Below are 25,664 nucleotides of genomic sequence, written 5' to 3'. Positions count from 1 at the left end.
ATCATTTTAATTGATAAAGTGATGGTCAAACACCGATTCATTAGGAAAATGTAACATGTTATTAGAAAAGGTTTCATGGTTAGGTTACATTGAATTTTGCCCATTCTGTTATTGTTTTTGTGTCAACAATTCATGACATGACTCATGGTCAAAGTCAAGTTGAGATTTATCTGACTGTTGCCATGTAATGCAACTTAAACTGTGTTAGAAAACCAGTTGGTTGGTTATAATGAGTGAGCGGTGAGGAAATATCAAGATACACCAGACTGCGGTAGGAGAATGATATGCAGGAAGCTGTTCCATCCTCATGAGTCCCCTCCATGGCTACTGATCAATACTTTTGAAGTAATGGAATTGTTTATTCCTTTTCCTGATGAGGTTTCACTTGCTCTTGCTCTGTTTGTGCAAGGGCAGACTGTGGACAGGGCATGAAAGATTTTCACAGTATAGTGTGAATGTTATGACATTAAATAAAATCTCAGCTCAAGTGCACAATATATTGGAACTATTCAACATCCTTCCCAAAAGATGTGACTCACAGAAAAAATGCCATAATTTCTATCACAAGGGAAATCCTGTAATTGTTTACTGTGCAAATGTTCTCTTTCTATGAACATATTGAAAGCGATGTTATCCTTGAACTCACTATTAATTCAAGAGATCTGTGACAACAAGGATATCCTTGAAAGGCTGGAGCTCACAGATGAGAATCTTGAAGATACATTTAAATGTAACACGCCACTGTATCTACTGCAGTTTGTTGAGCTAATCCCATGGCACACACAAAGACACATTACTGTGTGACACTCATTTGACATGATACTAGAAATGATTTATTCCTATGTTTTCCGCACTGCTCTTAGACAGAAATGAGGCACCAGCACTGCAAGTTATTTTCACATCTTAGTAGAGTTTGGGAGATTTTTCGTTATACTGTATGAATGTGCTGCAGGAGTTTGGTCCCATTCTCCTGTTTCTGAAGTGCCTCCCATGTGAATTCCTGTGCCATGACACAGGTTTTTGTATCTCTCTGGGGCTGCTGCGGCTCAGGCTCCATCAGCATGACTGATCTCATTTATCCTAGTCGCATCCAAAGAGGCCCGCGGTGTAGGGAAGGGAGCTTCAATAGCAGCACTGTTAGTGCAAAAGCACAGATCATTGAGCTGTGCAGTATGGCAGCCGGGGACTCGCATGTGTGAATAACAGTTTGTATTTAGGATTTCACTGTATGGGGAACTCCAGGGTGCAGGAGATGTTTGGTGCTTTATAATGGGATAAACAAACAGATCTCCAGTGCACTGCATCATCTTATGTACTGGGTTCAATATTAGTCTATCAAAAATTCCTGCTGAGATGTCAACCACACAGCAATGTACTGTAGCAACAAACATATGGCATATTAGATTCAAACAAATGTGGCTTCATTCTAAATTAGAGAATGTTTATTAGTTCTCTTGGAGGAATAATATGCGTGTAAATATTGTAATATTTTGAATCTCTAAGTTCATCAAATATACCATGAAAATTACAAGGAATCACAGAATAGATGAACATTTATTTGTATGCTGTTAATGCCTTTACAGAGAGAGCTCATTCTGTAAACGCGAGCAGACTCACCATCTCATGACATCCATCTCTGTAGCCCCACTTGCCATGACATTTTGTTCCTTTGCTTGTAATTGATTTCTACTTCAATTTATTAATATAGCCTATGGAGCGCCTGGAGCACAACACCAGTTATCTGGGGCCTACCATGAGATTAGTCTCCTAAAATGAGCTGAATTAATAAGAGTGTTCAAGTAACATATTGATTACAGAATCGATGTCTGTGTCTTTGCACCATGCTCAAATGATTACTATAAAATGGAACAGCATTAAGTAATAAGGCGAGTCCCTTTTTCAATCATTTTGCACTCTTTCTGCTCTTTTTTGATTGATAGTGTGTAAATCTTTAACCATAACCATTCATACAAAGAAGGATTTCAAAGAAACAGATCACTAGATAGATGTTTTCCACCACCTCTAGGTTTTTATTGATAAAGCTGATATTGTTTTATTCCAAATCAGCTCAAAAGCTTGTTGTACTGCAAGAGATGAATCACAGGCATTGAAGGGATTTTTGTGAAGGGGAGTATCATGGTTTCCGGGTCACATGATATTATTTCCTGTTAGCAAGACAACAAGAGGCAGTCAGACCAAGTGTACCATCATCACCACGGGGCAACGAGTGGATCTAGTAATAATTTTGTATACCTCCTAGCAACATGTTGCACAAATAAGAAACAATCTGAGGAATCTGAATGAATCCCTATTGTTAATCCATTGTATGCAATATTTCTGATGATATACATTTTTACATCATTATATAACATTTCTTTTTCTATAACATTATCCAAAAGAAAACATTCTTTTAATCTATAGGTTTACCCAGAAACCACTCTGTCTTCAGAATTAATGTCCATTTTTATACATGCATAGTAGTACAGATACTTGTATGCATGTTTCTTGATGTAGATCCAGTGTATCTGACATGAGAAGTCACTCCACTGTGAGCTTTGACAATTCATACGTTTTTGCGTAAACATCCACTTTTCTTTGTAGTGTGCCATTTGAAAGCAATTTCTCCACAGTGCACTTCAAGCACATCAAGCTTTACAGAGTGCAGCTCAGCAAACAAAACAAGGTGTCTGTGTAAAGAATGGATAAACATTCTATAAAAAAGTTTATTCTCAGTAATGTTCTAAATATCTTAATCATAAGAGGTCCTGTAGGATTGTTTTCATGCCAATATGCATTTGGCATCTCTAAGTGAGAGACAGACAAAGCAGCTGATATATTAATAACACACCTCATTGAAAACAAGCCAGCAGAAATATTCAGTTGTTAAACATTACAAAAAAGTAGATACTGGGTGCCTAACACATTTGACAACATATATACATACAAAAACAGTTGAATCAGTAGACCATATCAGTGCACATCAGCAGGGTTTAATGAATCTGCTTCAGCAACCTCAGCGGGTTAGTTTGAGAGCAGTGGGATGAACGTTGCAGATGTCAAACCAGTGCTGATCAACCTCCTTGTGTGGCAGCAGGCCATTTCGTGGCAGAAAGGGCCGGCGCCAACGATTGCGGCTGCCCACCACCTGCCAGAAGCGCATGCCCTTGAGTAGAAAGATTGCATTGTGGGTATAGGAAAAGTAGGCAGCGTCGATGTTGCCATCTGGATGGTCTCCGCTCTCCACTGCTGGGAAAACATCTCTGATGTTTTTGGGGAAGCCGCTTGCCAAGCTGTTGGCTTCCACGTCGAATGCATACACCTGTTTGAACAGATAATTGTTTTTCCTCTTATATACAAATAAATTTAATTACAACATACAAACAAATCACAGAGGAAGTGTTTGTTTGCATGAATATGTTCTATATCTCATAATGCTGAGAAACAATGAATTAGCTTGGGCTTATGTCTCTCCAAGACTTTGCTTATTGTATATCCACTTGTTCTACAAACTTGGATTATTAGATTACAAATCGCATAAGAAAACAATAGTTGTAATGACAATTAATCTCAAATTTTAGACCCTCCACCAGGATATGTACAGAATACCCTCTGTGCATAATGTTTGTAACCGGTTCCTGTCAAGTATGGAGCACAGAACAGAGTATACATGGCATCTTAATTATATGCCCAGAAACCAACGAGCAGTCCTTTGCTGTAATAATAGGCCCCAGGTTTTCTGTGTGTCTGTTAGTTTGTGATTTTGAGAGCGGGTCCCTTTACAGGACAGGGCCACAAAAGTATTAATGGGAAGGTAATAATGCAGGACCCACCTTAGTCGATATTCCCTGACAAATTTGCAATAAATCAAATTACCAAAACTTGACACACAGTAAACCTGGGTTTTTTGGTGCCTTGGGGGGCTGTGACACTTGGCAGTTGCCCACTTTGCCTGATTGACAATCCAGCCTTGATTTAATCCCGTAAACCGTCATCTCACTGGCCTTCTCTCTCACACAATCCCCGAATCTATTGTTGTTTCCATTCAAACTAATCTAATTTATCTATGTGCTTCCTATGCAACTCCCCATGTATCGTATCAAAGAGAAGATAAGGATGCAATTCTTACAAGATTGTTTTTGAAGAAGTAGATGTGGGAGTCCCTCCTGTCATAAAAGGCTGTGTCAATGGGACTGAACACCCCTGGGAAACCCTCAGAGATTAACCTCGGATAGCGGTGACCTTCAGGATCCTGTCTGAACACCTGGTCATTCTCATTGTCATACCTCCAGAACTGAGTACCTATACACAAAAACAACATTCACCAAATATATCTTTACAGCTATTTTATGAAAATGATTCTAGGCCTACCTTTAAAGAAGTAAACAGCATCTCTTTTTCTGGACCACACATGCACACACGCATCCACTCCGTCCATGGGAATTCCACGCCAGCCAATCTGCAGCGCAACTGGATCTCCATAGCGTGTTCGGTTATTTTTGTTCTCATACAGCCAGTACCAGCCGTCTCTCATGAAATAGGTGTTAAAGCGGATGACCATCTCCCCATAGGGCGTCTTCTCCTTTCTGATCCAATCAAATACTGTGTTGAATCGACCTTTACAGCCCCCTGGGTTCAAACACAAGCATATTATAGAAAACAAATTGATTTTGTGTCTATGGTCTATTACTGTAAGTATGTATATAAATATATTTCTCTCTGGTCTGTGTGCATGTATCCACTAGATGGTGCTGTTACCATGTACCATAGAGGTGCTGTATGGCCTTCCTGTCCATCCAGTCCATCTCAAAGCCTGACTCTTGGGGCAGATAGCTGGGCTGCATTATAGAGCCAGGTCTGTAGATGTGGGGGAGACCCAAAACATGACCAATCTCATGAACTGCGACCTAATAGAAAGAAATGAAAAATGTTGTTAGAATGAATGAGCTGTAACTGAACCTCTGATTATTCTTTTTCAATTATAACATCTGATGGTTCCTTTGATCACGCTGTAGTTTGATTACTTTGAGGAGGCTGATCCCACTGCCAGCATTGGGACCAGTGAAATGTTCGTCGTCATCAAAGTGTATATCACCCAGAAACCAGGCGTGAGCAAATTCTTGACCAGTGCCATCAAATCTCTGATTGCAACCCAGATGCCTTCCTGTGTGGAATATAGCAGCACATAATTTAAAAAAAGATGCATTGATTTCTCTGTGAATTTGAATAAAACATTATCTTCACACAATGCAATATGTTACGTCACACAAGGGGAAGGTATAGTGAAAAAATGTAATCATCCAGCTGTTCTGCAGTAAAGACATACAAAGCTTTATTGTACAAAACCAACATATTCCTGCTCTATGGAACACTGATGATGGCTATTTACAGCTGAAATATGTTGATTCTTAACATTAAAGCTATTGTTGTAGTCTATATTGAATTAAATTATTTAATTTGACAATTTTACTGACACACTTTGGAGGAGCTTTTTTTTCTCAAATATCAATTCTAAAATGGGAATTGTGTATTTTCTGTAAATATCGCACTAAGCGAGTGAGTGAAAAACCTCTGTACTGTACTTGATGTACTAGCAAGTTTTACTATTGACCTTTACTTAAAAGACAATGTGTGCCATGAGGATGACATCATTTAATTTTTTCAAACCGAAACAAGATATTAACCTTCACAGAGAAGTTATGTTATTCTGAAACAAAGAGTAGTAATAAAATATAAATATAAATACTAGGTCAGACCTACCTGTGCCAAAGCCCAGCCTGATATCAACATCCTCCAGTGGGGAATGTATGTCCTCCACAAACTCCAACGGAGACACCTCACTCCACATCCTGAAGGCAAGTCTGAAGATGTACCTCTGGTCTTCAATAGACAACTGACTGCTATAGCCTTCTCCTATCAGCCTCCATTTCAACACCCTCTTAGAAAAGGCCATGTAACCTGTTTCACTCAAATCTCTCTTATGCCTGTTTTTGGACACAAGAGTGGCAAGGTGACGTTTCCTGCGTCGCACTGCTTCGCTCTGACGTATGTTCAAGCTGCTATTTACCATTTGACTGTCCATGTTGATATCATGTGAGCTGTTTAGAGAAGTCTTATTTAAAATATGATCAAATAAGTTAAAGTCTTCTGTGTAATTCCTGCTGGTGTCATTGGAAATGCCTGTGAGAGCACTTTCTGTGTCATTAAAATTGAATATGTCATCTTCAAAGGAGTCAGAAGTACCAACAGAAGAGGTGTCACTGATTATATTACTTGCTGTGTTTTTAGTGTCAGTCTCATTAAAAGTGTCACTGGAACTGTTTTCAGTATTTGAGGCACTACTGTTCTCAGGTGCTACAGGGGTTTTTAGGTCAATCTCCTTGTCAGGGACTCCACATCTCGGTTTGTTCATTGCCATCCTGGTGGCCTCATCAAACACACCCGTGACAGGCAAGCCTGATACCCTCTGAAACTCTTCAAGTGCTGAAATAAACACTTGGCTGTGGTCATCTTGATCACCATCCCGAGGAGCATCCCTTGAATGTTGCACTGAGGTTCCTTCCTGGATCGTGTCTTGAAGGTCATCCAGGAAGTCATCATTAAAAGAGGTGTCAGACTCTTCAAACTGGATCTCCTCCCAGTTCACTGGCTTTATGAATCCATATCTAGAGAGAAATAACTATAACAAGACATGGGTAACATTATATGGTTCCTATAATCAATCGTAAAATGTCTAATCTAGTAGATGCTGAAGTTTGAAAAAAAGGAGAGCAATTGGAAAAATGTTAAGATTTTTACCTCTGCTGTGTGCTTGTCTGTTATAACTTCAGCTTGGTGAGAATTAAGGGTCTGCACATCAGAATGATCCCGATTATGAAAAAGTTTCTCTGCATCAGCTGAGCTAATGCTCGTCCAAAAAAGCAAAATTATCAGCTGGATGAGAGTCAGCATCGTGCTGTTGGTTTACTCGTGTGACTATATACAAGTAAGATGATGGCAAGTAAGAAGCCACAGTGCTTTATAGGCAGATCCTGAGTTTCTCCACACCCATCTTAAAGGTGCGACTCCCTGGAGGTATCCCACTGTCCTCAGCTTTGTGTGAAAAGTAAACCTGTCTTTACTGTCTCCAACTGCTCAATTTTACTGAATTGTGTGGATGTGTTATACATGCTCCATTGGTTTTATATGGACTGTTGTTGACCTGTGGAAAGAAGTTAAACCCTTCACTTTCATGTGGACAATAACAATTTAGGACGGCCATGACTTCTGCCAACACCTGTTTTGAATAGGACACACACACACACACACTATTGAGTGTTTTACGATGAATAACCACTGACCAAACCTTCCATATCATCACACTGACCAAAGTTTATTTTCAAAAACAAACACTACATTGACTTTCTTGAGCAAGCTTAACATAAGTAGAATTTTAATTACATAAATTTACATTTTTGAGGCTTTTATGGCACAGAAAGCTACTTTTTCTCAGTGCAAATTAGCTGATGTACATATAAAACTGCTAAGACAGGCATCAAATTAAAACAGATAAATGACAATACACATAAATAATACAGAATATACAAAGAGAGAAGATAAAGTGGATGGATTCAAGAGCCTGTGGGTGGTTACTGTAGAGCTTTGGCTATTGTTGCTGCCAAGTGTTCAGGTGTTGGCTTTTCTGCAGTACACCTGACACACAGGCCTTCTGCAGTCATAGCGTCTTGTGTAGTAGGCCCTATGGCTGCAAACTGGAAACAAAGAAGTTTAAGTGACAGTCAGAGGCACTGAAGATCTGTTAAGTACTGCAGATTCATGCATTATTTTATGCGTGTGACTATGAGGAGGCTGTACCTTTATTTGAGTCAGCTGTTCACCTGACAGCCTCTGCACCACTTCTAGGCAAAACTTCACTCCTGATGGACTGAAGAAAGCTATGCTGGCTGGAGTGCCCTGTAAATGCACAGACAAAATGAACAATTGCTACATTTAAAAAAGTACTCTCTAAAATGCATTAGCAGCGGGGTTTTACCTGCTCTGTGAAATAGTTCGTTAGATTTTTCTCCAGATCTGGATGTTCAGCTGTTTGATAGACAGTCAGCGTCTCTAGGGGCACTCCTGGAAACAAAGAAACAGATCCCCGCAGTGATAAAGGTAGCGTAATTATCATTTTATAATTAGTGTAACCCCACTGGGACTTTTATCACCTTGAGTTGTAATCCTGAGGCGCAATGGGTGAAAATACTTACCATTGTCCCTTAAAGCCGTAGGCAAGACTTCTCTTTTGATTGAGCCACAGGGGAAAAAAAGTGGTGGAATATTTGTGTCCTCTCCTATGATGAGAATTCAGTATAAGGTCATATAAGTAATGAGAATAATCATACATTTTCTATTAAACTGAACTGTCAAGAATGTGGGAATATAAAATCATATTGTACGTTCAATGATAACACGTGATAGGACCTCTGCTGTCCCTGTGTCCTCGCCCAAAGGGTTCAGACCCAAATTTCGTACTGTGCCGGAAAAAAGACAAAAAGGATTGGGATTAATAAGATATGGAATGTTGATATCAGCAACATGTTACTGAATAATTACACAAATAAATATTTTAAAAAATTAAAAATTTAATTACTAAATACAGAACTCATAAAACTCACAACAAAGAGATCAACTGTCACTAAAGAAACAGGCCAAAGCACACATGAGGAAGGTGCTGCACCTGTTTGTTTTCTAAAGACCAAATATTTGCTGTGTGTCACTGCAAACTCTCACTTGTGTACAACCTATTTCCAAATGACTGAGAGTAGTAACATCACTTCACACACTTCTGTCAGCAACAGGTGGCTGTCACACTCTGCTAGAATTAGCATTAACAAAGCAAGGGTTTATAAAAAGCACAATGCACAAAGATGGATTCTTTTTTAGAAAAAATATTTTAAGAGAGTAGTGTTTTCATATGTGACAATAACTCACCTAATGCAGCAGTTGTCTTCCCAACCACGTAGATAGACTTGGTGTTCCATTTGTCTTTCACAGAGCTGTTCCATTCTGAATGAATAATTAGGAAAAGGATAACATTTAATCAGGGAAATTGTTTAACATCTCAGTTAGCAGTCTAGAAGCAACTGATAGACATTTAATCAAACACATGCTTTCAGGGGATTAAGACAATTATATCAGTGAAGGTACAGGGTGCAACAATTAATGTTTTTGAAATGCAATTCCTTTGTATCCTCTCACCTTCCCTTCTTTCTTCTGCTTCTAAGCACATCTTCACAGCCTCCACTGCTCTTGGACTGGTAAATATAAGACCTCCATGTTTTTCTGGTTGGAAAAGCTGAAACAGGAAGGCATCTTAAACAACAGATACATGACACTTAAAGCAATACATGTGAAAATACATTAATTAAAAAACTAATTCAATACTGTAACAATGGAATTTACCTTATCTGACAAGGTGTTTAATGAGACAAACTTAAAAGACAGCACGGGAATTAGGGTTGCTTTATGTCCATGTGATGCCAGCTCCTGTGGAATCAAAATAATGAAAATGCAAAGCATTAAAAGTGGAGTGCTGTACTGACCACTGCTGAGAATACATATATGAACGCAGTATTGTTGAAAACAAGTGGATTTAGGGAAGGTGCATCTACCTTAATGTAAGGATCAGGTATGGACCCTCCATCTCTTGGCTCTTTGAGAAGCAGTACATTCATCTTGACAAAGACTTTAAAACACTGGATCAATAGAATAAATAGAGAAGAATACAACAGAACAAACCAGGGTGGAATATGAATGCTGCTGTCAACCAAAGTCAGAAACTCAAAACTGCAAAAATACTGAACACAGAGGGTGTGAAAGCACAGCAAGCTAAGCTACACCCTAAAACTGTCATATGCAACCTGCTGATAACAATACTGTTGAGTCACGATCATTGGACTGTATATGAGGCGCAAATAAGAAGCAATACTGCCACACTTTGTAGTTGGATGTATGTAGTAGGCTAAAACGTGGTTAATGTCTTATTGTGTGTTATTGTTTACATTAGCAAGACACACTGAATTTCAGTTTAGCTACAGTAACCGTCCCCTTAATAGAACCTGTCCGTAGTGCCTGTAATAATAAGCGACTTATTTATCTTGCTCGAAGGGTAAAATGATACGAACTACAATGGATACTCAAAAAAGACAAGATATTGCACAAAATCAATTTACCTTGAGTTATCTCGACCGCTGAGTGCATGTCGACTTCAGCCACGGCCAAGAAGGGGAAACATAACATTGAATATTCAACTAACCTCCCAAAAAATCAAATTATATGCAAAAAAACTATTATTTTTTGCAAAATATTTACGCTTAAACATTGGATTATATAATATAAATACCTATTCATCAAAGTAACATAGTAGTTCAGGCACAGTTTAAATAACTGTCATCCCCTTTTTCTAAAATGGTTTATTCCATTCCATCCACAAGGCAACATTGCGGCTCCGAAGGGTGCTACGGAAAGTGGCAAGTCATATACATTTGGACCCATAATGGCGGCTTCAGAGTTTCAGTTTCCTACTTCTCTGAGGCTGAATTTTAAGCTTTGCCCCGCCCACTCCGTTGAAACGTGTGTTGCCTGTTTGCAGCATGGCTTCTTCTGCTAAGAGGAGAGCAGTAGGTTTGGGTGAAAATCCCGAGGAAAGCGAAAACAGCTCCGATGATAATCCGGAGGAGGAGGATGATTCCGGGGAGGAGGACAGCGAGGCATCAGAGGAGGATATCAATGAAGTAACGTTAAACGAACAAACAGTTCTTTGAATGTGAATGCTATAAATGGCCTTGCTAGCCAGCTAGTTAGTTAGTTAGCTAGCTAGCTAACTAACGCAGCTGTTGGCTAATAGCAACAGAAAGCCACATTAGAATTATTTACCGTTGCTGACAGCCAGGGTTGAAAAGATTAACGTTACTAGATAAACTGGAATATCATATTTAAGTAGTAACGTTACCGAAGTATGACTAACTTAAGTCTACTTTGTAATAACTTATTAAGTATTTTACAGTGCACGTCAAAAACCTAACGTTACTTGTGAAACTAAATTTGCTCATTCACTCAAAAAGTACATGAAACAACTATTCCATTAAAGTAACAAAAGTACATGTAATTAAATACTTAACTCGCAGGCAGGTTTCTGTTGTTATTATACGGCTCTCTGCTTTATTGTTTCACATTCAGGAGGTCATTGTGGACTTTGAAGCCCACACCATTTCAGCCAACGACTTCAATGGCGTCAAGAAACTCTTACAACAGGTTTGGGACAGTATTTATGTTCTCCATCTAAATTATCATGCTCATATGTAATGTGTTGGGCGTAAGCATGGCCTCACTGATGTCACTTCTGTTATGTTTGGATTCAGGTCTTCCTGAAGGCTCATGTAAATACTTCAGAGATGACGGACATCATCATTCAACAGAATCACGTTGGAAGTGTCATCAAGGTGAGTTACTCAATAGTTTAATCTCATCTCCGACTTTACAGGTGACTGTTCAGCAGTTTCAACTCTAACATGTATTAACTTGTCCCTTCACTTTGCTCCAGCAAGCGGAGGTGCCAGAAGATAGCGATGACGATGACCCAGATGAAGTGTTTGGCTTCATCACTATGCTCAACCTTACAGAGAGAAAGGTAACACCACTGGCGCACACCAACCTTACCTTACAGACTAATTGGAAATTGGAGGCTCTGATAATGTAGGAAATAACGCATGTGATGCTAGTTAATTTAAAATTTCATTGTATGTGTGTGTGTCTGATGCTGTTGGCAGGGTGTGCAATGTGTGGAGGAGGTGAAGGAGCTTATCGTGGATCAGTGTGAGAAGAACTCCACCCACAGTATGACAGAACAGCTCGAGCAGATCCTCAGTGACACCAGCAAGCCTGTGGGGCTACTGCTGAGTGAGCGCTTCATCAATGTGCCTCCACAGATCGCCCTCCCACTGCATAAACAGCTCCAGTGAGTTCTACTCAGTCCCCATATGTCCTCCTCAGTATTTCCTTTTCAGGGAGAAATCTAATCCAAATCATGTTAACACTGTTAAAAACAGCTACAGCTATGTTTAGGGTTTTTCATAAAGATGGACACTGCCATTAGGGGGGCAAAGCTATGTATGTTTACACATGTTTTAATCACACCATTGCATCATGGGAGTGACACTGGATGAAAACTTTCAATCATGGTGATTGCCTCTGTACCTTGTATGAACTGCTGGTTGTTGTTGTTGAAGCTCTGTTGTTGACTGAAATGGAAACTTGGAGACCTGATGGTGCTTTGTAAAGGAAGAAAAAACTTTGTAGATGGGTTAACTACTTTTTATGAATGCATTTAAATCTGTTATAGTTGCCTATGATTCTAATAGCTGAAGTAGTATCTGTTATATAAACAGAACAATGAAAAGCATCTGTGTTAATGGTCAAAAGTCTTTTGAAAGTGTTGCGTGCAGGAAAATAAACTGAATGTAATTCTGTCCTCCAGGGAAGAAATAGCTGAAGCTCAGAGGACGAATAAGCCCAGTGGGAAGTGTCACTATTGTCTGATGATCAGCAAGACCTGCAAAGAGGCAAGCAAGAGTATTCCAGCCAAAGGAGGAGCTCCCAAAGAGGAATACATGTTTGTCAATGCAGAGGAGGAATTCTTCTATGAGGTAAAGTCAAGTAAATGCAAGCAGAGTCTAAAATGCTGACTAAATGTTTCATACTATACAGGGAACGCTTTACATACAGTATTTAGATGATAACGTTTTGTAGTTATTTAGATTTGAACTAACCTCATAATATCTTAGTTAAAATTGCTATCTGATGAGCTAAAACAAATAGCCTCAAACTGTGTGTTTTACCTTCTAATTATATATATTTTTAATGTATTTATATCTTCCAAGAAGAAAGGAGTGATGTAAAGCATTTTTATTCATGTTTGAATATTCTTGCAGATTTAAGCATTGTCTGTATTCTCCTAACAGCAAGCCATCATGAAGTTCCACTACTCGGTCCAGGAAGAGGCAGACTCCTGCTTGAGCGGCAGGTGGTCGTTCGACGATGTTCCCATGAAACCTTTCAGGACAGTCATGCTGATACCAACAGACCGAATGTCTGCCATTATGGACAAACTCAAAGAATACCTAACGGTGTGAACCTCACAATAAACTTATACACACATTGAAGACCTTCAGGCTGGTTCACTATAATCTTAAGAGACTCTAGAGGACAATGTTTTGGTACTGTCGGCAACAGTAGTGCCAGTATTGTAAACCAGACATTTACTCTGTTGCGCAGTGATGGTTTTTTTTCCCAGCAATTTTAGAGATGCAGATTGTACAAATTCTTGGTTCCCTTTTAAGATACAATGCAGAGGAAAATCACCACATACCCTGCAGAAATATACAACGGTTATATTAGGTGAAAATGAATAGACATAGAGCACTAAATCATGTTTTTGTAAAAGACTTGTTTATAACAAGATTATGAACCAAGACAATTGAATATGCAAAATCTTTTGTGTTAATGACAACAGCTGATATGTAAGCTAGTCCAGTCTCGGAAGGAGGAAGGGATGTGTCATTTGCCATCAAGTCAAAATACTGAATTTTTACATTTTTATAGCAGATCCAGATTTTCCTTGATGACGTGTCTTGGTAGAAAGCTGATTCTCACAAATTTGGATTGTTGCCATGAAATCGAACATACAGTAGTCATTTGTGTAAACATGAGCAGAATGTTGAATGGAATTTATTTGTGCCGAAGCACCATTCTACCGAGGGTTTTCTAATCAAGCATTTCTGTAGATGTCCTGCCACTGATTGTCAATAAATGCATTATATAGCTGCATGCCTTGACAATCGTTTGCTTTCTTAATCTGGCAGCATGTCAACTCATAATGTTTCAGTCTCAAAACCTGAAGAGGAAGGTATACCAACACCTCTGAAAAGGACAGATTTGCATAAGAAACATGGGAAAGGAAGTAGGTGACAACTGACTTCTCATGCAGCTTGTACATGCATCACAGTGTTAGACTATCTCTGAATCAGCATCTTCCTGGTTATGTACACAGCAGGCGTGATGGGATGTTTGTTTTCTTGCTTTAAAGTACAGCAACAGACAAAATCCATCTGCAGCCACTCTGCTGCTCAAAGTCTAAAAATCTAAACAGCCGTCAGGATCCTCGCATTTCCAGACAGACAGTGTTGAAGGGGAGAGCAGAGCAGGGGAAAAAGGTGAGAAACAAGCAAACTTCTTCAGATGCTAGCACTCAGGAAAAAAAATGTACTGGCAATGTTGTATTGGACCACAACTAATACAAGGTGTTCAACTCACTAGACAGCACCTTCACCTTCTGAAAAGGTCACTGTGATGGAATCAACCTTCAACCATCAGAACAACTTTTAAGCAATGTAATAACTTAATATTACAGTCCCTGATTTGCATTGACTATAAACATTTTACAAGCATAAATGCATTTGGTGATAACATTACAGCCCAGATTTTCACATTTATGATATCACATCATTGAATCACACATCTGTCGTAAGTCTGCGGCACCACTGCACAGCCGCTGTTGGCATCGCTGCTGATTGCGGTGGCTTTTTGTTTCTCGTCTTTACATTTTCTGGATCCATCTGGGTCTAACATGTCTTGCAGTATGTCTTTGCTTTCACTAGGGGGCAGATTGTAGAAGAAGTACAGTGGTGCCATTTGAATGTACCTAAAATGACAAACAGAAATGACATTATTTGGAAAAGATGAAAAACTAGTAAGAATATGGTTAATTCATATTTTTTTAATAAATAAAAAACTACTGTGGAGATTTTAAGAGGTTTAAAAAGATTTAAATTAAAATGTGACTATATTGCTCAGTGTTACTGTAATAAAAACAATCATTCATGTTTCTCTACCAGTGTAGTGCATGAAAACATAAGCCATGAGAACCTTCAACTCTGCTTGTACACATGACATATGTGATGCTGAAAAAGAGACTGACTTACACTTGAGGTGAAATTTCAGAGACTGTTCTCATGCAGTTGTTCTCGGACAGGGTGTACTCGTGGAAAACAACCCACTCTGGCAGCCCCAGCTTATGTGACTGAGCCCCGTAGCTGGAGAGCGGGTGCACCTGGGCCATGTGCTTGTGGGTCAGAATGAAGTAGTTCCCTGATCCGTCCACATCGCGAGCAATCTACGAACAGGACAGATGCTGTAAACTGAATACAATTGAATTCCTGGAGGCAAATTCATTAATAGACATTTAGCTTCCGTATACCTGCATGAAGAACCCAGCAAGCAGAGCTCTTTTCGTGTTGTGGGTGTTGTTCCTGGTTCCAAAGGAGGGCTCAGAGATGGGAAGTTCGATCCTGTTCAGAGTGTCAGTCAACTCTGATCTAATGGCTTCAGCTGTCTTCAGGGCCGAATGATCCAGGAAATAGTCCTGGCACCACTTTTCAGCACTTAAGTCTGAAACATGTAGTGAAGTAGAATTTTGGTCAAACTCAAGCATTCATTGAAACTCAAAAATAGGGCCCCAGTACTTAAAACTATATTTAAAACACTGTTCAGCTTGGTTGAGGTCCATAAGTGTCTAATACAATTAAACCACTTTTGTTGGTTTCATTTTTAATCCCCAACTACAAACAATTGTGACTGGATGGAAAAAGTGATGACTGTGCAAATTAATAATTCAAGGGTAATATGATTTTCTTAAACACTATGTCAAGATAAGTCACTCTTTTTTAAATAAACAACAACAAAAAAAAAAGAATAAATAATGGTGGCAAACATCACCAGGTTGATAGCATCTACAAATCAGGAGATCTGCTCAAAATGTTCTACCTACCTGGTGATTTTTTATTTCTTTTATTTTATTTTATTTTGATATCAGAATTTCTTCTATATTTTTTATGTATTCATACATATTCTATTTATTTCTTTCATTAAAATAATCTCATGTAATTTTGTCTTTGATTCTTCTGTTTTTAATTCCTTGTAAAAAAGACAAAAGTGCCTCAGTGTATGAATTGGTATGATGACACTAGGTTCTATGATACAAAAGGTTTCATTTGTTTTGCTTCTTGCACTGTGAAGAACAGATTCAGAAACACTGCTGTAAGGATGCATCAGTGTCAGTGTGTCACACTATATTGCAGCATTTTTAACAAATGTACAATTTTACTGAAAGTAGATTGGTTCAATTCATTTAACGTGTCTTACATTGTTCTCTCTGGCTTTGTTTGAAGGCATTGTAGATGTTTATGAGGGTGAAGTGATCGCCTTCAGGGTGCTGGAACTTTCTGTGACACTGGACTGCCTCATGAGTCATGCCAGCAGGTGGCTCTTGGAAGCAGCTTGGTGCTAACAGACAAGGAAACAACAAGGTCAGCATCACTGAGACAAGCCACTCTTATCAAAGACCATCTGGTTCAGTGTCTGAAAGAAACTGCAGCTTTGTACATTTGCAAATGAGCTACTACAACAATGTCCATCTGGTGAATCTATGAACCAATCAAAGGATCTTCACTCTCAAACTAAAGTTGAACACATGGCGCACACGTACCTGACAGCATTGCCGCGATCGTCAGCATCTCACTCACACAGTCAAACTCGCAGGATGCTACCAGTGCTTTGGCCATCTGAGGGTCCAGAGGCATCTCAGACATTATGATACCAATCTCAGACAAGTTGCCATCATCATCTAAAGCTGCAAGGTAATCCAGCTCCTCCAATGCCTGCATGAGTCCCTCGGGATCTGCAACAAGGAAATAGCATGAGTTTGACACATAAATTCCATAAGTCAAAAAGAAAGAATCCCTATAGTGCAAGTGTCACAAAATTTGTCTCTGTAACAAATATTATCCTTTTGTTTTTGCTCAGTGTATGTACCGGTACATTTTTTGAAAACAACATACAAAATGCACCATTTTTCACCAGGATTGTCTCATTTTTATACAAACACCAACTTATGTCATCACAATAATTTGAAAGTTGCTCTAAATCACATAAAATCCTACACTTAGTGACTTTAAGCTTTCCATTTCCCACATAACTCGTGCAACCCCCCCCATCCCCCATAATGATGTATGCTTATTAGGGAGAATAACTGCCATGCCAAATTCTGCAAGAATATGGAGATATTCCAGTATATTTGGCCTCTAATTCCTTTTCATTTTACTTCTCTGGTGCTGCCCTAACAAGGCATGTTGTATAATCGTTAATGAGCTGGCCTCTTTTAGCCTGTTCTGTTCATGTTAGGGTGGGTCAGAGCTCAGACAATAGTTAGTAGCAGGGTCCTGTCAGCTCAGCTAAATCATGGCTGACTGGGCCCAAACAGCTACACAGAGCAATCTGTACTTCTCATCTGTACTTCCACTAGCCAAAAAACACTCCCACATACACCTCTCCGGCTGTGTTTTAGTGTGGAAGAGAGATGCCGTCTGTGGGAACCAGTAACCTGAGAATAAAAATGTTTGTTATCACGAATCATGTTTCAGTTGTAACGTTGTGCAATTTACACTAGCAGGCTAACCTGGTCTGTCGATGAAATCACACTGTCCAAGGCTGGCTATCTCCATCCTTTTTAGGAAAAGGACTGCTGGTGTAATGTTGGACTCCAAGATCTGTGGGGATTTCTCTGCAGGAAGCTGGCTGTCTTCAGGATACAGGCAGAAACATTTACCTAGGAAATAAATGGAAGTAGATTCAGTAAAGCAAAAAGCTGATGCACTTAATTGTGGTTTTACATGAAATGATTTGTTTAACTCTGATGTTGTTCCTCCAGTATTATTATAGTAAAGATTCCTTGGATGTTTTACCATGTGTGTCATGGAAAACATCGGAAAGAAACCTTTTTTTTAACCTTTTAAACTGGTTCATGTATTGTCAGACATACCTGTTGGTCCAGACAGCTGCTTACGTAAGTCTGCCTGACCTTGACTGATGGGTTGAAGTACCTCTGAGTTAGCTCTTATTCTTGGATTGTACACCTACAAAGTCCAAACCACATGGCAATTAATATCAGCATATTACTCATTTCAGGTAAATATGTTTGTTGGAAATAACTTACCATCTTTTTCTGGACTCCTGTGTCAATGACAAAGTTGACAGACTCTGTAGGCCACCACATATCTTCCCCCTGTTGGGTAGAGAGGAAAACCCTTCTGGACCTCTTGGAGTCTGGTTGCTCAGTCAGAACAGGCAGTAGCCCTCCCTTGCCTGGGCACAGGACCACAGACACCATCTGGCCCAGCTCCGCTCCCAACCTGCTGCCCTCTCTCTGGAGGATGCTGTGGGCACAATGAACCTCCTGCAGAAGAGATTACAAGCAAAGTAGGAGAGGAGAAATTTGTTAAACCAGTCTCAGTTTTGGTCCAATGAAACTACTCATTAAAAATGCAATAATCTCTTACCTCAGCTGAGGCAAAAAACACAACAACATCTCCGTCCTCTTTGGTTCGATGGATCTCCAGCACCAGTCTCAGTGCTGAGTAGAAGTAGTCTTTGTTGCCACTGTTGCTGTGGACCACCTCAGCAGGAGATGAGGCCTCCAGACTGATGAGCGGGATGCTGCCGTAGTGGCTCAGCAGCTTGTCAGTCATGGGTGGGATGGCGAGGACCACCACTCTGAGCTCAGGCCTCTGCAGCAGGATGTCCTTGAGGAGACCCAGCAGTACGTCTGTGTTAAATGTCCTCTCGTGGGCCTGGTCAATGATAACGACCCCGTAGTGCTCCAGAAAAGGGTCTGACATCATCTCTCTCAGCAGCATGTCGTCAGTGCAGTACCTGAATGATAAAGATGTGGTGAAACATAGTGTAACAGTAGCACAAGTAGAGGAGTCACACAGTCAGCTACACAGCAACATATATCAAAAGCTTCCTAACATTAGCCGCCATAAGGCTGTAGCAATACCTCTGAGTGTAGTAAATTAAGAAAATGTGTGTCTTATTGCTTATGAATTCAACTTTTCATTTGTAAGAGGAAGATTGTGTTATCTCCTCATTCAAAAGTTACATAGGCTCGCTTTAAGTCAAGACCATGCTGTGAAAATGCTGTTTATGTAGCATGTGCTGACTGAGTATGAGTATAGGCATTGTTTACAAAGTGAGATGAGTGAGCCCAAGATGACATTTCCACATACAGACATTTGGACTAAAAGTCCAAAAAAACCCAAAACAGTCAACTTGCAATGATATAAAACTAAGATTGACCTCCCAAATCCTCACATTTGAGAAGCTGGAACCAGTGTTTGGCATTTTGGCCAATAAAAGACTGGCAATGTTCTGTCACAAGGAACTTTTGCTTTTTTATATATTGTGATGAGCATAATGTTCTATGACTTGAAAGTTCTTCATCTAAACTGAAGCAGAATCTTCTGTGTGTACCATCCATGATGTGAGTGAGGAGCACAGGCAAGGAAAAGATTAAGAGTGACAGAAATGGTTTGTGGATGATATTAAAATGACATTCAAGCATGGTGCTGCTGCTGGCTGTGAAATAGACAGACTGAGAGCTCATCAACAAACCTCAGAAAAGTGTCGGAGGAGCAGCAGGTCTCCAGAGGGATGGTGTAACCCACTTCATGGCCTATGTTGACGTCCATTTCATCAGCCACCCGCAAGGCCAGATCTACAGCCTGCTGTCTGTTGGTCTGTGTGCACACAACCATGCCATGCTGGTACTGAGCAGACAGACAGAACTCTGCACACCACTGAGGGATCTGAGAGAGAATAAAACTAAATGTTGTTCACCTTTCACACTTTGTATGTCATGACAGTGCTTCAGAGTACTAATTCTGCATCAAAAAGAACATTTTCTATTTACATAAACTCAATTTTCAGTGGCAAGTATCCTTTCAGGATCGTACCAACAGCTTTGTTTAAGCACACAGCAAAACAAACAGTGACAGGATATATCCTATGGTATTATCGCTCATAATGCAAAATTGCTTTGGCAGCATGAGGTGGCTCCAGCGGATAAGGGCTTAGCAGCAGGAGGTCCCCTAACCCCCCTGCTGGAGCCTTTGTGAAGCTTGACTGTCAGGCTGGCTAGAGCTTGGACAGCCTCACAGTGACACAACAGCATCTGCTGAGCTGTTCACACAAGCTCACATAATGGTACTCCTTCCATACATGTCACAGGAATCAAAACTATGTCCAAGAGAGAAGTTGTGCTGTTCAGTAGATAAACAATGCAGTGTTGGGTAGAAAAACACAACTGAAAGGGTTTACTTCACATTTAAATCAAATCAAGGGGAGCAGACCTCTCACATTTGCTGTTGACTGAATAGGCTGGATTGAGCATGTGGCAACAAACTGCATGCAAGTTAAACATATTGGGTTATGCTTATTTGGTATTTGGGTCCAGTCTGAAGGAAGTCAAAATGTCCCTGAACAGAGAAAAAGATGCAGTATTCTTTCACTCTAATGCCCCAAGTTCCCAAAGAAGCTCCTAAATCAGATTCCTTGTAGACGAGGGCAACTGCAGTATCTACTTAAGTCCAGGTTGAATGTGAATTGTTCTTTAATAAAATCTTTCTGAAAGGCACTCACCATCTTTTTCATCCTTCCTGATTCCTTCTTTCCTAATAGGATATTCATATTATTGACCATAGAGTCTTACCTGTGTACTCCTCCCAGTCTTTGCTGTTCCAGACACAATAACCAGTTGGTTGTTTACCAGAGCATCTTCAAACTCGCACCTGACCTTCCACACTGGCAGAGTCTTCCTCTCTTTTAGTAATTTGTAGTAACGTGAGGAAAAGGGCAATCCATCGAACTGATTTAACTCCAGATCATCGCCAAAGCCAAATGAATCTTCCGCAGGACATTCCTCAGTTTCAGGGTGAATGTCAAGCTCCGCTGAATTATTTATCTCCGACATGACACATAGGCTATATATTTGTTAATTCAACGAGAGCGCACAAAGTTTTTTTCCTATCACTCCACCTTAGGGTCCATTTCTAAAACCGATCCGTTTCCGTCCAGCCTGTAGCCTACAATATAACCTATACGTACTTGGACCATGTGATAAGTGACCACAATCTCTCTATTCTGCTTCTTGATTAATTGCTAAAACTATATTTATTAAGCTGTTGAAAGTTTGAAGTTGTTCTGTTTGGGGCCGACTGACGCTTAGTGCGCACCGGGCGCGTAATTTCTCCTCAGCGTGGCTTCACACGTGTTTTGATTTGCATAGGGCTTCATATCACACTGAGCAATGTCCACGAGCCCGTCATAATCGCCTGCTTATCCCAAATAAGCACGTGTAAAGTAGCGAGGACTATGACGCCAATGTTTCCAAATGTCAAATCCCAAATATCCTCAAAAAATGTCTCTCTTTTCTCATGTCATATTTAAAGAATAACGCAGGTGTTACTACAGCTACTTCATTTATCTGCATTATAATCTCTGTAGTAGCCAGTAGGATGCAATGTGTATGGAAGCTAATTTCTGCCACTTGAAAATAAACAAATAATTATTAATCATTATATCAAGTCATAATTTTGAGATACTAAGCCATAAATATAAAAACATTTATTAATGGAAAAAAAGGTTGTGGACTTTTTTGTAGTGGAAATGGGCTTTCATAAGACCATAAGGGCTTTTGTAATTGTTGATTTTTTTATTAGATGTGAAACACTTAATGGAACTACTCTAAATCACTCAAAAACTTCAGTTCACCCATTCACCTTTAGCAGGCTGCAGCTCCTCCACAAGGGAGAGCTGTTCGGTCATTATCAGTCCAGTTTGACACATGTTGACTTAAATGAATTTATCTGAACCTTTCTAAATATCAATGAAACTCGTTCAGGCACTTAACCACCAAACAAGCCTAAATGTCTCAACTCTACTGTATGTAAAAATACAGCCTACTTGTCTGATAGTAACCAAAAACAGACATGTAAATGATTTCAATCATACTCATGTGTAGTTCAAATATTCAGCACTGAACACAGAGTTTAGGCAAAGTACATGTCTAATATTAAAAATAGGTTTTTGGCCTTTGCATCCAAACCCCCTCCATTTTTTTTAAACACGATCTGACTTGAGCTGCAACTTTGTAATTAGATGATATAGGCTGAGGCTGGTTTCAGGAGCTTCTCATCAGTGATACTGTGTGGCCTTGTTATCGCGTGAACCTGCTTCGATTTCTCATTAGCAAAGGTTTTTTTGTCCTCCATACTGTTGTTGTTGAACATCCTTTTAATCACAAACACACTTGACTCCACCAGGTCAGCACCAGTGAATCCTGACAGGCAACAGTGAACACACAACCCCCAGAATTGTATTGATTGAAGCAGTATTTGTATCCCTTACAAAGACCTCGTCAAATTGCTTTTAAACAAAAGGTTCAGGCTGTTGAAATAAGCTAAGCTGCTTCAGATGTCATTGTTAAATGGTTAAACTAATTTGAAACCTCAAACCTTTCTGAAAATACAGACTGCAAAATAACACTCTCAATTACTTATCATTCAGTCTTCTGGTTGCAATTTGGCTCAAGCATAAAAGAAATGCCAGAAACTCTTGTAGCTACAAAGCTATTGTGGTTTGAAAATTTGATACAATATGAAATCCATCTTTGTCTTCTTACAAAGTAGGACTGCTGGACTGAAATTGCTTGTGTACATGAAGACTGTGTTTCTATTTTAGCATTCAAACGGGCTTTTAACATAGAAATAATAGTTGTTTCTCTCATATAATAGATTTTTCACATGACAAGTCTTGCTGAAAACATGCATGCTGTGTAAAAAATAATAATAAAAAAATAGAGTACTGAGCACAAAGTTTTGTTCAATAACAAAAATGTTCTTCAGTGTTTGAAAAACAGTTTTACTAATACTGCATGAGTGTTCAAAATACCATGACTAGACACTGACACTAAGTGTTTTCTTTACATATGATGTATCAAACAATCATTATAAAAAAGCATTCTCCATGGAAATATGTTCACCTGTAACACAACATATGAGGAACACATGAACATAACATACAGTCAGGTGACTGTACTGAAATACTGTCTATTAGTACATGGACACATAGCACTGAAAAAGCAAAGTAAACAAAGCAATGAATGTAAAACTAGTGCAGTATTAAAAAGATAACAGTATCAAAAGTAACAAAAGTCCAAAGTCAGTTTTCACCCTAGATATTTGTCAAGAGCTGTGCTTAAAGGAAATGCTGCTCAATGTGAATGTATATATGCTGCATTGCAATACAGTAAAACAATAATACTGCAAAAATAATAAAACACTGTTTAATTACCACAAATCCGATTTATGCAGGATTTTATATCTGGCATGAAGACTGGCTTTAAAAACTAATCTCAATAGCCAAATTTAAAAGGTACAAAAAATAGAAAATGAATAACTGCCACAGTTATTGGTGGCTCCGTGTACACTAACCACTAAACTTCATTTCAGTGGCAGATGTGTCCTCGTCAACTGAATCTGTCCTTTCCCATCACAGAAAAACACGATTTAAAATCCACACATGAACACTGTAGCCAGACACTGGCTGTTTACATGTGAGTGCCTCCAAGACGCCTGTATGGCCACAGTTTTAAGAAAGTCCTTAGTGATTCCATAATTTAATTACAGAGTTTCACACAGAGTCCTCGGTGTAGACAGGCACAGAGGGAAATATTCAAAAACACACATGACCTTTAGCAGAGGATTATTTCAGAAAAGTTTACTCTCTCTGAGGGGTGAATGCTTCCTTGATCTCGGCTCATTTTAGATCCATGTTCAGTTCATATATCAGTACCCAGATCCCTCAAGTGAGCTTCTTGGGGCTTGTTAATGAAAAGGAAACGACAATGACATTTCAGAACACATTGCAGAACTGTTGCAGTAATACCACTTTTTCTTTTTCTGTGGTTGTTTCAAGCCTCGTCTGACTGGCTTAAAGCTGCTACAGAGAGCATTACCCTTCAAGAAAAAAAACATTGGATTTCAACTGTTGTCTGAAGTTTTCTCTGTTCTCATCTGTCATTGCACAAAACTCCTTTTCAGCTCTTCACAACAACATTTCTGCAATCAGAATTTCACAGATTGGCTTTTTTATTTCTAAATCTCCCACCGCTCTTTTTGATAAAGATCAGTTGATAAGAAAAAAATAAGAATTGTGACACTGATGCAAACAGCAAATGAAAAAGTTGCTACCGTGTAGTAAAAGTGCCTAGCACAGTGCACTGCGTGGCAATAAATACAGAATATAAATACTTTACATGTACCTGAGCTCAGACTCGTAGCACCATTCAGAGACAGAGCACCAAAGGGACATGGCAGTTCTTCTGATTCAAAACTCAGAGAAGCCACCTTCTTTTTAAAGTTTTCAAAGTTTTCATAGTGCAAATCTCTTATCACAACAATGTCCCTTCCGGCCAAAGTCTCAGCTGCTGTATTTAACGTTGGCAATTATGCAAGGCTTTGGTAGTGTTGGAGGTTGCTTGGGACTGGGTCTAGAGGGGGGAGAAAGGTGATATAAATAATCTCTCAGTGAATTATACAAGCTTCAGTGTTGTTTTTAAATAAATCTGGTGAAAGTTGGAACTCACCTGTTGGGACGTGGGATAGGGCGTACAGGTCTGGGTACACCAGGTATTGGTGCAGGGCCACAAACAGCAGAGGGCCCTTGGACTACATTGTGCACTAGAGAGGGACTTCGAACCAGACGAGAGCTCCTTGGATCAGCAGGAAGGGGTTTCTGAGGAGGACTGGGCTTCTCCAACTCCTGACAAAGAACAGACACATCAAAATAATAACTGAGAATCTCCACCAGGAGGCACTCACAGTCAGGCAATTACAGCTCAGGCCTGCTTGTCGTGTCCTCCTCTTCCAGGCATCAGGGCAGCCCTGCCCATGCAATTGTGATGAGAGGAACTGTCGTGTGGTTTTAATCTTCTCTAGAAGACTGAGATCATGATAAAGGCCTGCTACCTAGCCCCCATCTGGTCTCCATTCACTTTCTCCTGTTCTCCTTGGTCGGAGAGAAACCGCCTCAAACGTCAGAGAGGAAGGCACCAAACAACCGAACCCCAGACCTCACTCACGCATGGAATCGGGTCTGTTGATTCAAAACACAATTCCTTTCTCAAAGTCAAATTTGATACCCTGATTGAATGTTTTCACTGACAACTGCATGCTGTCACTGAAGTCTCTAATGCAGGATATGCCTTTCCTTTGCATCTATAAAAAGGTCAAGTATCATGACAATCTGCACTATGGAAATACACCCATACTGTCATGCAATGGGGCCGGCTTGAGCATGTCTGATAAGGTGATTTATTGGCACAAAATGTTACTGCAGCTTCAACTTAAAATATCTAAACCCACATTTCACAAAACCCAAGTCTGTCTAAAAACCTACTGGCTCCATCCATTAGACAATGCTTCCATGCCCCAAGCAGAGAGCTTTCACTGTTGGGAGAAAAAAGGACTTTGTCAATGTCTTGGAGCTGCCAAACAGCTGCTAAAGATACTGTCAGTGAAGTCTGCTGCCAATAGGCATCACTTTCAGTTTCACACTTTGACACTAAATAGAAACAGCTGAGAAGGAAAATCTACTTCCTGAAGTGGAAACACTGCCAAGAGCTGCTGCACTTCACCTTGTTGTACAGGTGTATGATAACCAAGAACCTTTGTAAA

At 39.7% G+C, this 25,664-nt stretch overlaps 5 protein-coding genes across 8 annotated transcripts in view; 1 reads left to right on the top strand and 4 right to left on the bottom strand.

The window, feature by feature from the left end:
* Window positions 1–2,014: 2,014 nt before the first annotated feature.
* Window positions 2,015–7,194, bottom strand: mmp21 (matrix metallopeptidase 21). Of its 2 annotated transcripts, XM_044178382.1 has the most exons (7): window positions 6,796–7,194; window positions 5,758–6,676; window positions 5,022–5,161; window positions 4,763–4,904; window positions 4,369–4,626; window positions 4,127–4,299; window positions 2,015–3,319 (listed from the first exon to the last, which is right to left on the bottom strand). In XM_044178382.1, the coding sequence occupies exons 1-7, from the start codon at window positions 6,946–6,948 to the stop codon at window positions 3,014–3,016; spliced, it is 2,091 nt and encodes a 696-aa protein (XP_044034317.1). In that variant the 5' UTR covers window positions 6,949–7,194; the 3' UTR covers window positions 2,015–3,013. The 2 variants fall into 2 exon arrangements, with proteins under 2 accessions (XP_044034317.1, XP_044034318.1); XM_044178383.1 differs by lacking the exon at window positions 4,127–4,299.
* A 154-nt stretch (window positions 7,195–7,348) lies between these two features.
* On the bottom strand, window positions 7,349–10,422 carry uros (uroporphyrinogen III synthase). Its single transcript, XM_044178385.1, has 10 exons — window positions 10,212–10,422; window positions 9,651–9,734; window positions 9,442–9,525; window positions 9,238–9,334; window positions 8,971–9,045; window positions 8,436–8,510; window positions 8,247–8,330; window positions 8,030–8,115; window positions 7,852–7,950; window positions 7,349–7,748 (listed from the first exon to the last, which is right to left on the bottom strand). Exons 2-10 carry the CDS (start codon window positions 9,711–9,713, stop codon window positions 7,626–7,628), a joined length of 786 nt encoding a protein of 261 aa, XP_044034320.1. The 5' UTR covers window positions 9,714–9,734; window positions 10,212–10,422; the 3' UTR covers window positions 7,349–7,625.
* Window positions 10,423–10,555: 133 nt separating this feature from the next.
* LOC122867510 (BRCA2 and CDKN1A interacting protein) lies at window positions 10,556–13,863 on the top strand. The gene is made up of 7 exons (XM_044178384.1): window positions 10,556–10,772; window positions 11,218–11,292; window positions 11,400–11,480; window positions 11,582–11,668; window positions 11,808–11,995; window positions 12,515–12,683; window positions 12,999–13,863. The coding sequence occupies exons 1-7, from the start codon at window positions 10,632–10,634 to the stop codon at window positions 13,167–13,169; spliced, it is 912 nt and encodes a 303-aa protein (XP_044034319.1). The 5' UTR covers window positions 10,556–10,631; the 3' UTR covers window positions 13,170–13,863.
* On the bottom strand, window positions 13,464–21,235 carry dhx32a (DEAH (Asp-Glu-Ala-His) box polypeptide 32a). The gene is made up of 11 exons (XM_044178381.1): window positions 20,639–21,235; window positions 19,543–19,736; window positions 18,429–18,801; window positions 18,086–18,325; window positions 17,912–18,005; window positions 17,549–17,698; window positions 16,580–16,771; window positions 16,237–16,377; window positions 15,293–15,483; window positions 15,018–15,208; window positions 13,464–14,737 (listed from the first exon to the last, which is right to left on the bottom strand). Exons 1-11 carry the CDS (start codon window positions 20,897–20,899, stop codon window positions 14,539–14,541), a joined length of 2,226 nt encoding a protein of 741 aa, XP_044034316.1. The 5' UTR covers window positions 20,900–21,235; the 3' UTR covers window positions 13,464–14,538.
* A 1,592-nt stretch (window positions 21,236–22,827) lies between these two features.
* The window catches only part of LOC122867507 (disintegrin and metalloproteinase domain-containing protein 12-like), a 75,999-nt gene continuing 73,162 nt past the window's right edge, over window positions 22,828–25,664 (bottom strand). For 2 of the 3 annotated variants that reach the window (XM_044178378.1, XM_044178379.1), the window contains 2 exons: window positions 24,575–24,750; window positions 22,828–24,478 (listed from right to left, as the gene is read on the bottom strand). In XM_044178378.1, coding sequence (XP_044034313.1) covers window positions 24,409–24,478; window positions 24,575–24,750 — 246 coding nt within the window. In that variant the 3' untranslated portion in view covers window positions 22,828–24,408. The remainder of the gene's footprint in view (window positions 24,479–24,574; window positions 24,751–25,664) is intronic. The other variant, XR_006375939.1, reaches the window with a different exon arrangement.

This window comes from Siniperca chuatsi, linkage group LG20 (assembly GCF_020085105.1).
Source record: "Siniperca chuatsi isolate FFG_IHB_CAS linkage group LG20, ASM2008510v1, whole genome shotgun sequence".
In the NCBI taxonomy this organism is placed as follows: Eukaryota; Metazoa; Chordata; class Actinopteri; order Centrarchiformes; family Sinipercidae; genus Siniperca; species Siniperca chuatsi.
The sequence above is the reverse complement of the archived record's forward strand: the minus strand, read 5'-3'. Positions and strand labels throughout refer to the sequence as shown.

What these genes read in the sequence shown, in the direction of transcription:
- LOC122867510 (XM_044178384.1), top strand. Translation starts at nt 10,632, where the DNA reads ATGGCTTCTTCTGCTAAGAGGAGAGCAGTAGGTTTGGGTGAAAATCCC. An exon ending in TCAAGAAACTCTTACAACAG is followed by an intron (nt 11,293 to 11,399) that starts GTTTGGGACAGT and finishes GTTTGGATTCAG; the next exon opens with GTCTTCCTGAAGGCTCATGT. An exon ending in CCACTGCATAAACAGCTCCA is followed by an intron (nt 11,996 to 12,514) that starts GTGAGTTCTACT and finishes TCTGTCCTCCAG; the next exon opens with GGAAGAAATAGCTGAAGCTC.
- mmp21 (XM_044178382.1), bottom strand. Translation starts at nt 6,948, where the DNA reads ATGCTGACTCTCATCCAGCTGATAATTTTGCTTTTTTGGACGAGCATT. An exon ending in GTGGGATCAGCCTCCTCAAA is followed by an intron (nt 4,905 to 5,021) that starts GTAATCAAACTA and finishes TCTTTCTATTAG; the next exon opens with GTCGCAGTTCATGAGATTGG. An exon ending in ACTTCTTCAAAAACAATCTT is followed by an intron (nt 3,320 to 4,126) that starts GTAAGAATTGCA and finishes CTGTTCAAACAG; the next exon opens with GTGTATGCATTCGACGTGGA.
- uros (XM_044178385.1), bottom strand. Translation starts at nt 9,713, where the DNA reads ATGAATGTACTGCTTCTCAAAGAGCCAAGAGATGGAGGGTCCATACCT. An exon ending in AGCAGAAGAAAGAAGGGAAG is followed by an intron (nt 9,046 to 9,237) that starts GTGAGAGGATAC and finishes TTATTCATTCAG; the next exon opens with AATGGAACAGCTCTGTGAAA. An exon ending in AACAGCTGACTCAAATAAAG is followed by an intron (nt 7,749 to 7,851) that starts GTACAGCCTCCT and finishes CTTTGTTTCCAG; the next exon opens with TTTGCAGCCATAGGGCCTAC.
- dhx32a (XM_044178381.1), bottom strand. Translation starts at nt 20,899, where the DNA reads ATGTCGGAGATAAATAATTCAGCGGAGCTTGACATTCACCCTGAAACT. An exon ending in TGTTTTTTGCCTCAGCTGAG is followed by an intron (nt 18,326 to 18,428) that starts GTAAGAGATTAT and finishes TCTCTTCTGCAG; the next exon opens with GAGGTTCATTGTGCCCACAG. An exon ending in CAGGAGTCCAGAAAAAGATG is followed by an intron (nt 18,006 to 18,085) that starts GTAAGTTATTTC and finishes TGGACTTTGTAG; the next exon opens with GTGTACAATCCAAGAATAAG.